The sequence below is a fragment of the Apaloderma vittatum genome, unplaced genomic scaffold (assembly GCF_000703405.1).
Source record: "Apaloderma vittatum isolate BGI_N311 unplaced genomic scaffold, ASM70340v1 Scaffold45672, whole genome shotgun sequence".
NCBI classification, from domain to species: domain Eukaryota; kingdom Metazoa; phylum Chordata; class Aves; order Trogoniformes; family Trogonidae; genus Apaloderma; species Apaloderma vittatum.
The window spans coordinates 2,122-14,291 of NW_009706143.1; the positions used below are offsets into that span (position 1 = coordinate 2,122).

At 38.7% G+C, this 12,170-nt stretch overlaps 1 protein-coding gene across 1 annotated transcript; it reads left to right on the forward strand.

Moving 5' to 3' along the window:
• Positions 1 to 2,091: 2,091 nt before the first annotated feature.
• On the forward strand, positions 2,092 to 10,266 carry LOC104271082 (collagen alpha-1(VI) chain-like; the record flags this gene model as incomplete). The annotated part of the gene is made up of 3 exons (XM_009865656.1): positions 2,092 to 2,464; positions 7,488 to 7,599; positions 10,071 to 10,266. Coding segments are annotated over exons 1-3 (596 nt in total), but the record flags the coding sequence as incomplete, so codon positions are not given.
• Positions 10,267 to 12,170: the final 1,904 nt, after the last annotated feature.

Consider the following 12,170-nt stretch of genomic DNA (forward strand, 5'->3'; position numbering starts at 1 on the left):
ACACCCTTTGCGCTTGTGCAGCCAGCAGACATACCCCAAAGGAGAATTGCTCACCCCTCTCCATTACATCTCCAGCCAGCACCTCCTCCTGTGAGGTGACTTGCCCTGCTGACTCCCACAGAAAGGATCTGAATAGAAAATAGAAAGTGCCTTCTCACCACCATTCAGCAAGCACCAGTCGTGCATCCCTCCCAGTATCTACACAACCTTCACATCACTGGTCACTCTTTCAGGCTCATCTACCATTTAGACAGGAGAGCCACAGCCCCTCTCAAAGTCCTTGCTGCTTGTGCCTTTTTCTCCTTAATTGGGGTCAAAACCCGAGTTTTCTGTGATTTCATAAGGATTAAGATTAGGCTTAGTTTCCTCAGATTCTCCATACCTCATCCCATCTCAGTGATTATCCCTTTACTTGGGGAGTAAAAACACGGGTTGACTGCCCCTTTCAGATGCAGCAGAAGAAACTGGGGCATTTTAGCATATGTAACTAATTTCCATCATTTAGCAGCACCTGTGGTGTCATGCTTTGCTGCCATATGCCTAAGGCTTTTTGAATAATTTAGAATCTCATTAATACTTAGAACTTGATTGAATAATTTAGAATCAATGATGGTGGCTCTCAGCCTTCCAGTTGGTCACATCCTGGTTTGTTCCCAGGATGTCTTTTGGAGTGCACCATTCCCCACCACCAAAATTAAGCCTGGGTGATATTAGTAGATTGTTAGTTTCAGAGGCTACTTTCTGGATGCATTAAAACTCCACCACCATTCCAACAGGCCCCTGGTGCTCTCAGTTCTCTCATGTCTCATCCTTGGACATGAAACCCCAGTCTGGTGCTCTAAAAACATACACTGCAGCACCCTGCACCACAACCCTCATGTTTCATCAGGCAACTGATGAAGGAAAGGAAAGACGAGGAAGGAAAGACAAGAGGAAGGAAAAACAAAACAACGAAGAAGAAATGGAGTAATTTAGGGCCACAGAGCACCCCAGAAGTCAGAGAGGAGCCTCAGCCAAATGCTAAGCAGGATGGTAAGCTTTGAACAACTTGAGTATGAGCCAGTCCATCGCATTGTGGGGCCAGGGATCGTTCCCTGGGTCTGATGCCTTCAGTAATGTTGTTTCAGCCGGGTACTGGTGAGGTGTTTCTCACAGGCCAGCGAGCTACTTGCTCCTGGGAAGGCTGGGTGTGCATGAGGATGTGTATGCGTTTGCAGAACTGCATTCTGCACTTGTGGCTTTCCAGAGGATACTAATGGGTGGTTCAAAAATATAATAAGGATATTATTATACATATATAATTTGATTCTTTTAGTCTGAAATAAGCCCTTGGTAAATTTTTATTTACTTGGCAGTGAACGTATAAAACTTGGTTTGGCAGTTGCATTTAGGAAAACACTGGGAACTCAAGCGAAAAATACTGCCTGGATGAGCAGGTTAAACTAATGCTGAGAAATGGGGCTCTGTGAATCTGAATTCAATCCAGTTTTTCAGAGCTACTTACACAGTCTCCTTCCACCCTTGGCCAACTGACAGAAATTCAATATTTTTCTTTTACTGAATGAAAAGCATAGTCAGAAACAGCCATTGGGTCAGGATCATATGCAAAAGCTCCTCTTGTGCTTTTGTTTCCTAATTGCTCTTGGAAGGATTTTTCGGACTGGGCTGACGCAGTTGTGTGTGTGAATTTCCTGGCAAATAAGGAAGGTGACTGTGTCCAAAAGACATTTAAGAGTGTGAATTCACAGCCCTTCTATGTCTAATCAAGGAGCATAAACCATTAGACACATGTTCTCCATTTCCATCACATTTTTTCACACTTAAACAAAAACATGCCAAAGAAAAGGTGCTACATTTTTTAATGCCCCCAAATAGGAACCACGGGAGTCCGTTAAACACTGTGGTCATTTCCAGCATACAAATCAATTTTCCTTGTGGTGGCGAAGTGGTGAATAATGCCTGGTTTGTTTAAAGGAGCATGACTGATTTTGGATGAAGGATCCTGTCACCTTGGCATTTTTAGTTTTATTTATTGCACGCAACCGTATAAAACCTGGTACTGGTCTCAGTGCCAGGCTTACTAGAGGAAAAGCTGAAAGGAACACATAACTCCTGGTGCAGCAAAGAGCTTCTCATTCTGCGTTTGCTGGACTCCTGATAAATTCTTTTGAATAACATGGCAGAGAAAGATTTCATCAGTTGGCATCTACTGGCTTTATTTTTTCTTCCATTTTGCCTGTGTCAAGACGAATTCATGGAGGTGAGCAGAAGATCTTATAAACCAGTGGCCAAAGTATTGCAAAGTCACCACCAGACTGGCCATAAAGGTTCCAGAAGCAGGGAAATATTGAAACAGCGGAGTCAACTTGTAGAGTGGACTGTTGATAATAGCACTTCTACAGACCATAATGTCCTGAGACCAGAGGTAGACGATGTAGAACTGACTACCTCAGACAGAGTCCAGGTACTCTGAATTAATCTTCTAAAGATGTCTTTAAAGCTAATGAGATCTTTTAATTTTTGCTAAGATTATTAGTGATATATTTGTGAGATTATTTTTGTTAAAGCTGTGCATTGGTCTGTATCTGGCTGGGTTGCTTTACAGGATCTTTTAATGAGCTGGTAGAAACAGCAGTGTTTGGGGACATTGGTTTCAAGATAGACAGCAGCCCTTTGTTTTGCTGAAACTGTGATCCTGTGCAATCACATATTCTGATACAGAGTCTCTTAACTGTTCAAGGTATTACTTATTTAATACGTTTTATATTTAGATTTGATATGTTTTAGATTCTGTTAATTCATTTGAATGTGAAGGAAAAATACAGAATTTACAGAAGTATTTTGAAAGATTCAGTTAGCAGAGGATAACTTGACTTGAAATTTATATATATAAAGAATATTTTTTGAGTGGGAGACAAAAAAATGAAATTCTGAAGGTTCAAAAATTTTATTCTAAGGAAAAAAACAGGTACTAATGTAATGAGTAGATATAAAGACATTTATCAACTTGGCAGTTTCAGAGAAAAAAGGACTCATAATGAAACTAAATTATCTGTAGTATCTGAGTTTTAAACTGAGAATCTTTTTATGTCTTTTTATATAGCATTTTAGATACTGTAGTCCTTGTCTCACAGCAAAGGTAAAATGGCATAATTTGACTATACGTAAAATATTGCAGTTCAAATTTAGAAAGAAAAGTCTAAAGGGCTGAACATGAAGATTTTCCTAGCACTAGGCAAAATAAAACTATACTCAAATGAACTTTTTGTTGAATGATTTTTTTAGAAACAACAAAAACATAAGTGTTTTTTCCTATTGCTTATAACTGAATCCTGTATAGCTCACCTTTTATCATTTGGTTTTTAAAACTCTTTCAGACCAAACAGTGATATTTTGAATTTCAAAATTTATGGACATGCATACAAGTGTTGAAAAATAACTACTTCATGATAAGCAGAAGAAGAGTTTTAATTTTATTCCTATGGCAGGCTTGAAGAATTGAAATACATCCAAGTATGGGAATAGGTTTAAGACACTGCTATATTCCCTGTATTTAAATTTTAGAGTGCTTTGCATTTCATATTTCTTAGGCAAGACTTACATGTTCCTCCACTGCACTCAGCAAAATAGATATTTCACTGTTAAGAATGTTAAACTGCACTTGCAGCACATGAACTGTATATAGTCCAATAAGCCGGCTGGTGCGTGCTTACCTCTCCACTGCAGAGAGAACTGCAGCTGCTTACTACAGACCACGTATTATTGGTACTTCAAGCAGACTCTCCTTTAACATAACATAGTTTCAGACAATGCAGAATTTAATGCAAAGTTACAACTTTTTTAGGGGTCAAACTCTCTCTCATGGGAAGCATCACTATGTTTGTGGTGCATGTGCTTTTCGTGAGAGAGTTTAATGCAACATGTCTGGAGTTGCTTGCTGGCAGAAGAGGTTGTGACATTAAAATCAAGCCCAGTGAGCTTGAGTACAGCTCATGGCAGTAATTTACCTGCCAGACCCCCTCTAAGAAGCAATCTTTTCCCGGGAAATGATGCAATTTTTGGCTTGCTGAAATGAAACGGAGCACTAGCAGATGCATGACAGGGATAATCCATCACAGGGTGGCTGACGCAATAGGTATTTTCCATCTCCAGACTCCAGGGGTTTCCAGGGAGAGGAGACAAAGGTGGCACAGATATGTTTTAATTTACGTCAGACCTCTCTTTTTCCCTTGAGCTATCTGAAGGCTGTTTCACCTCTAAGTCCCTACATTCCTCGTTATTTTAACTCTGACTGGGGAAATTCACCGTCTTGCTAAAGTGTTTTAATGGTCCCACTCCCCGTTGCAGAATAGAGACAATAACATTTGTCTTTGCAGCATTGGGTACAAGGCCAGTTTCCACACTGCTGTTAACTTACGTAAAATGTACTGTGCATTTCTCAAGCATGAGAACGGGGAAGAGCCACCCCAGACACAGTTTGACTTTTCACGTTGCTCTTTGAAAGCTTTCAGGCACCCCTCATGATGTTTTACCCTGGTTTTTGGCAATTTTGGTTTGTTTAATTCTCTGCTAGAGAAGGGGAATGAGGGTATTGGTGCCCACAGAGATGTTGTATTTTCTATTCACTACAGGAGCTAAGAACAGTGGATGTAAATTATTTGTCTTCTGCATTGTCTTAGACAATATAACAGAAACTCCTAAAATTAATCAGGAAATGAAAAAGGGCTGGGTTCACAGCTTTAAGTCAAGGGAATTTTATAGACCATCTGTTGCCTACAACTGCCTCCTACGTATTAAATCATAGAAAATTCAGCAAATAGCTCCAGAAATATTTCCAGTTTTCTATCTGCATTAGAATATCAACATGGCAGTTGATCCTAAATCATATCCGTGTTCTGAGAGTAATGCCAAAGACTCATTGTGCAATAAAATTTATGTGCAAATGGCTGCACAGGACACCTTTGGCAAGCAGGTTATAATTAATGTTTCTGTCTCATTTGAGTGTAATTTTACTTCAGGAACAGTTTTTTCCCTTACATATACTCTTCATGAAGTTCTCTGCTGTCAGAAATTTAAAGAGTACCCTGAATATTCATTGTTCTTGGCAGCTGACTGAACGTTTTTTTCCTCATGGTCAAAGAATCAGTTAAGATAATAAGTTAATACTACTTTATGACTTCCAGAAGTAGTTATTTTGAAGTCAGTGGAACTGTTCTCATACAACCAGGCTGGCAGGACTTGCCTCATTTCACACATAATAACCTGCTGAGCTTTTTGAGAGGCAATGCCAAATAGCATTTGGTTACGACCAGTACTAATATCTATTTTATGGTGACATAGCTGGTCAGCTAATAATGTTGTTCAGGATTTCAATGCATGGGGTAAAAGACAAATCATACCTGCACAGAGGGAGTCTTGCATGCAGTCCGGTTTGCTGGATTCATGCCTGCCCTTGCATACAATGCACAGTTCTAGGTCTTTGGATATTTTGAGGCTGAAAATGCATGATTTTGACAGGTGTGTATATAATTTGTCTCTGATTTAACACGAATATGAATCACTATCAAAAAAGAGCTTGAGATTTTGATCTCAGTGCAACATTCAATATCACCATTTTAGATAGTGTGAAATGCTTGCACAGTTCCAGTACTCTTGGGCTTGGCTCCACTTCAAGGGCTTAAAATTAGCTGAAAGCAGGGCAACATCTTCTCTCATATTAGGAAAGCTTTAAACAATGTGTCTGGTGATTGTCGGTTATGTTCTTCCTAAAAACTGAGAGATATAAAACATCAAGAAAGACATGAATGTGTTCTCCAGGAACACACAGTTCAACAGACAGAACTCATTTTTCTCATAAAGTTTCAACCTTACCCGGAATTAAGCTAAAGAACATATTTTTGACCAAAACCTCATAAATATGAATCCCTTCTGCCCATTGCTTAACACTTTCATACCTCTTTGAATATGAAGCATATCTGTTGAGTGGTCAGGTCAGCCTTTATTTCTCTGCCAAATCCACTGCCAGAGGTTCCATATGGAGAGGGCCCATTGGATGAGTTGCAGAATTTTGGTGACAGGAAAGAAGTTTTATGTATCCATAAACACATATTCCAAAGCCTCTTGAAATTAATGAATTCTGGGGGTGTGGTTAGTATTGTTCAAAACATGTGCAGAAAACTTCAGTGCTTCAGATCAAGCCAGCTGGTGACCCTGAGGGCAGGAATCATCTGAGGGTCACCTTGAGGGCAGCACATCTACATACTCATTCATTCCCCTTCCACCAGACAGATTTGCTGCCATTAAACCTATACAGGTCTACTTTAGGCAAGTAATTTGAGGAAGTTAAAGATGAATTCAAAGAAAGGGAACAAAAATAGTATGGTGGGGTGATGGACTAGATGATCTCTAGAGGTCCATTCCAATGCCTAACATTCCATGATTCTGTGAATGACTAGAGAAAAGTAATAGTCAGATTGGTGTAACTATACCCATCCAAAATTTAAGAACTGCAGATTTGCACCTCAGCATAATAGCAAAGAATTGTAGGGAACAAGAAACAAAGAGAGAGAAATGAGAAGGAGGTAGAGATAAAATCAAACCATGGATCTCTACCTCAATTGACCTGTCAGAAGATTCATGACCAAGAAATCATCACAAGAGCCTAGTTAGAAAATCTAGCCAGGATTGAATGAGACTCCATTAGTATAAACACAATAATATGGAAAGAAAAGCACTGAAACAAAACTCTTATTGAACTATTATTACAGTAGCTGAGCTGTGTATAATAAACCCATTAGCTTATTTATGCTGGTATATTAGTTTCAGCATGCAACCAGATTTTCATAATTACACAGCCATAACTATATATATAATCAAATGCTCCTAACACCAATTGTCGTAGTCAGTTCAAACTTTTGTCAAATATCTTGGGGCGTTTTTAGGTTCTCCCAAATTTATCAGTCTATAAATATGCAAGTCCAGGGCCATGAATAGGAATATGCTGCACAGACATTTTTTAACATCTCCTCCGGGTGGTCCAACACAGTTTTCTTTACGTTTAGTGGAGGATAGTTCATTGCTGAAGATAAACGAAGTCCCCTCTGTCCTACCTCTTGTTGTACACAGACTTATCTGTCAACAAACGTCAGCTGAAATGTAGGATCACTGAAAAGCAGGACAGGAACCTAACTGAATTATTCACCTAACTTTCATTACTTGATATTATTTTCTTTTCTAAACCCTCATTATTTGACAGAACAAGTTGGGTTTTTTAATATTCACACAGTTCTTAGAACACTCAAAGAGGTACTCCCTTAAATCTTCCAAAAATAACACCTTCAGGGACAACTCAATTATGGGAGATTTCGGCTCAGATAGGAAGTGTTTTGAAAACTTATCAAATATATAATTAAGATGCTGTAACCAACATGCATATGATTGATGCACTTGATGAATGAGTTATTTAAAGCTTGTTTTTGTGCACTTAGCCCCCACAAACCGGACCGCAGAATCCAGACTGTAGCTCCTGCTGCCGTGGTGACTTTGGCGTTCGACTCTACCAAGGGCCCCCAGGACCTCCTGGGCCTCCTGGGATGCCAGGTAAAGATGAATTTTAATGCATTTTTTGAACAGTCTAATTACAGGCTATAAATTACAGGCTATAAATTACAGGCCATTCATATCAGAGAATGATCCAAACATCAGTGTTTGGGGATATACTCAGGAAAAAGCTTTTCTATAATTTCTGGAGAGACAGAAACACATTTCAATTAGTCTAAAGTTTTTTCCAGTGAAAATACATTTGATATCAAAATTCAGTTGTCACAAATTTGTACTGAAAATAATCTTATCACATTTTTAGGGCAAATTGGTCTCTCTTCTTAAAGCAGCATGAAGCTTCCATTAAAGCTGGAAGAACTTATTCCCTGGAGTTGATTATTGTGATCACCTTTAAATACCCAGCTCTGCTACTGTGCACTGTACTCATGAGTGGTTTTTCATCTAGCATATTGCTAGTCAAAATTTTACAGACTTGCTTTTATTATGTCAAAGCGATTTCTTTTCCTTCTTTCTTCTTGTCTTCCATAAAAAAAAGTTGGCATGGAAAAAAAAGAGCTTAGAGAAGGGAAAATAATAGTTTCATGTCTGTATAAGTTTGTTGCAGCAGATACTTTTAGGGATTTGAAAATCACCATTCCTAAAGCAGATGTATAATGTAATGAACACGTCACTGACAGATTTGTCAAAAGCTTACATCTTCGGTTATCACAATAAAAATGCTATTCCATAATCCTTCTGTCTCACAAATGCACTGAGAGTAATACATATGACAGATAACTGTGCACACACAAAAAAAAATGTAGTGATTTTTGCTAGGAACAGTTTACAGGAACATTTCAATTTTACTGTTATAAGTTAAATATAAGTGAATGAAGTGTTTCGAGAACTAGCTTCAGCTGGCATGTTACTGAAATAAATTGTTACTTTGACATCTTTGGGGTATTAGACAGTATAAAGTCATAGGCATATTTGTATTAGCCTGCTGTGAGCTATTCATTAAGCCCTTTATAAAAATACTATTGCTCATTACAAAAGAAAGAGAAATTTAATTCTGAAGCCTTTTGTGGAGAAATATTGCATTATGCATTAATAAATTTTTGGCCTCTTAGAAGCAGGACATGATTTTGTACTATACGCATGCGTTCGAGGCTGCAGTGGGACACAGCCAAGTCCCAGTTTTGCCCTTTCTTCATGTGAGGATGTGTCTCTGTCACACTTTCTTGTCACCACAGGAAGCCACAAGTGTGTGGCCAACAGCAATGTTCTGCACCCTGGATTTTCTCTGTATGCTTCTGCTGTATCACTTGAATTCATATCATTGTGCCCATAAGGGGAAGAACAAGAGCTGTCTTCCACTTGATTGAATCAAATGTCACTTGCAAGCTTCTGTTTTGGTGGAGAAGTACTTCAGGCTTACGTAAAGGATCATTTTTGTTTTTAAGAGCTATTGATCTCTCTATCCAAACAAAATTTTGCTGTATTTCTTCCACCATTTAGCTTCGTTGTTTGAAGCAAACAGTTTTCTCAATATAAAAACTCTGAAGAATCAATTAACCATTAGATTTGATCTCAGCAAACACCATTCTTCTTGTAAATTCGCAACCAGAGCGACTAATCAGAGAACAAGCAGAGTGGCAAAGAGTCTGATTTCAAATCAGATAAATTCTGAACAATTATGACACTAATTAATTCCCACAGTAATTATTTGAAAGGTCAGGCTTTTGCTTCAGGTAGGCACGTCAATTGCTTAGTGATTGCAGACCATTTAAAAATTTTGTGAGTCACATAGACATTTACTCACTAATTTCCTTAGTAAACATCAGAAAGTAATACTGCAGATGCAGAAATGTGTTTTTATAATGACTCTTTCTACAAGAAACCAGCTCAGCAAAGCTTCATTATAAAAATTTCATCTTTCTTTAAATCTAGGAACATGCAATCAATCAACACCTTCAAGGTAACCAGCACTGCGAGAACGCACACTCTCCTGTTTTAGGTACAGACGAGTCATTTAGCTAGCTTAAGGCTACAGCCATTCTTCATTTGTGTAGATATGTTTTAAAGATAGCAAAATAATTTTCAAATCCTAATTTGCTTACATTGTCAGGAAATAAGTTTTTACACAAAAGAAAAAGCAAGAGTGCTTATCCAGGCTAGCTGATATGTGTCAATAGGCAGTGGCTTTCACTTTCTTTGAGCCTCAATACCACTGAGGCATACTTCCCCAACAACTTAATGAGCTGAGACATCAGCAGTTGATGCAGCAACACCAAGATAGCATGAGGGTTAACTCTTAAACATCAATCTACATCCTTCTGGAAATTTGCTCATCAAAACCTTCACCCTCAGTTTAACCACACAGCTGTTTCTTATCCATCACAGCTCAATCTCAGTTTTATCATACTGAAAATTCCGTGAGTTGCAAACTGACGGAAAAGGACCCTGCCTCAGTTATCTGTTAAAATATATGAAATTACTTAAATTAAACAGAAAGCTCTGTTTCCTTTAAGGAAATCATGGAAACAATGGAAATAATGGAGCCACTGGCCAGGAAGGAGCCAAAGGTGAAAAAGGAGACAAAGGAGATATGGGACCGAGGGGAGAGCGTGGCCATCATGGACCCAAAGGCGAGAAGGGTTACCCTGGGATTCCCCCAGAACTACAGGTACAAAATCTATGGCTTGTGTTGGCTGCAGGAGTTCTCAGGTTATGGTTTTCTTTTATGAAAAACAGCACCTAACTACTATATAATACTTAAGAAACAAACCCTCCTGTAAATTAATACAGTGAGTGACATATATAGTCCTTGTCATGACTGATGAATGTGCTTTGCCTGGAAAAGAAAGATATCAGGGCTTGGTCTTTCTTTAAAGTAAGAATCCAGCTGATAAATGGGCAGGAAGAAATATTTATGGTTCTCTTTTAGGGCAGAAAGACCTATCATTAAAGGAGAATAGCAGAGACTTCCATTATCCTATCAAGTTGTATCACATACTAACTGTGCTTCCTATGGTATATAAATGATCCACCCAGGCTCATGCTTCTCAGGTCAGTCAGGCTTTGTGAGGTTCTCAGAAGCATAAGTATTCAACCTGTCAACGTATGGGGTCAAAACCTCTGAGTGCAGACAGAAGACCTCTGGATTTGAAAAAAAATAGACCTCAGTAGCTAGCTGCTTATTTATATGCCTAGATACCTTAGATATGTTGAGAAGCATGCAGGTTCTTCCTGCGAATGAACTACCCAAAAGCCTGATGAGCATTAAAACATATGCTCAAGCCTGAGCTGATAAGCTCTGGTGGGCTATATTTTTCTGGGTTCAACACTGTGTTGGTATAGTCACAGCTTTTGGAATACAGCTCCTTCATGTTCCAGAAATTTGGCAGATGGGGCGGCAGCTTGTGTATGTATGCTTGTGGTACGGTGGAGATGTGGTGTAGTCCTGTTCTTAACACAACAGAAAGTAAACTGGATAATTAAGACTCTTGGTTGCTGTTGCAAAGGGGATTTAAAAGAGTTGTCCACACTGTATCCTGCAGCGTAGCAACCTATGAGCAGTTCATCTGCAATAGCAGGAAGACTTGGCTATCTCTGTGATGTAGAACAGCTAAGATGCTAAAGGCAAGATTTAGATGTATGTCAGGTCTTTGAGATGTAACCTTCCTGGTCTACAGCTGCCACTGTGGAATGGGCTTCTGTAGGTCAGATCAGACAGCCCTGCATGGGGAAACCCTGAAACACTTCAGATAGCACTAGATGCATTTGCACAGGCAAGTGATTGCAGCCAGATTCAGCTCCAGAGAGTCTGCATATGAGGAAAGCGTCTGCACTCCCAGTACAATTACTAAGGATCTAGAAGAGCTACGCAGACTAATCTGTCAGTCACTGCTGCTTTGGGGCAAATGGGGCTTCAGACACCACAGAGTATATAGATCTCCAGAAACTATAAGGGAGTTTATATTCTAACTCACATGTACGCACTTTAATTGAAGTGTTCTCATCTTAGTCTGACTCATACCACAGAAGGGACAAAATGCAGTACAGCAAATACACAGAAAAAGAAATCCCACTTGAAAACACTCAGACTGAGGGGAAAACTGTACTCACCTATTTACTGATCTATACTTCTTAATTGAAGGATGCTGTTTCCCAATAAGTCATTCATATATATTTTATGACTTCCTAAAACACATGCAAATTGACAGCAAAATCAACAGTACCACCAAAGTGTTCAATGTGGGAAAATGACTTTGGATTTCTTGGCATTGTGCATGTTTGAATTCTCCATCTTAGGCTGCATGAAAACAGGAAATTTGCACAGAATAAAATTTATAATGAGAATAGTTTCCAAAATTGCTGGACTTCCGTAGCAAAGACTGATTATTTTAGCATTCTTACAGAATTAACTGGAATTAACTTTATAGATTAATATCTTAGAAACACACTTTTTGTAATTACATTCAACATAAGTCCTTCTGCAATTCAAAACTGAAGTATCAGATTCTTTTTCTTAAATTAAAAACTGAATAATGAAAGAGGATCAATAACAAAGACTTATACAGCAATACCTATTTCCAAGTAAAATTGCATCACTGTTTTTAACAGGTGTG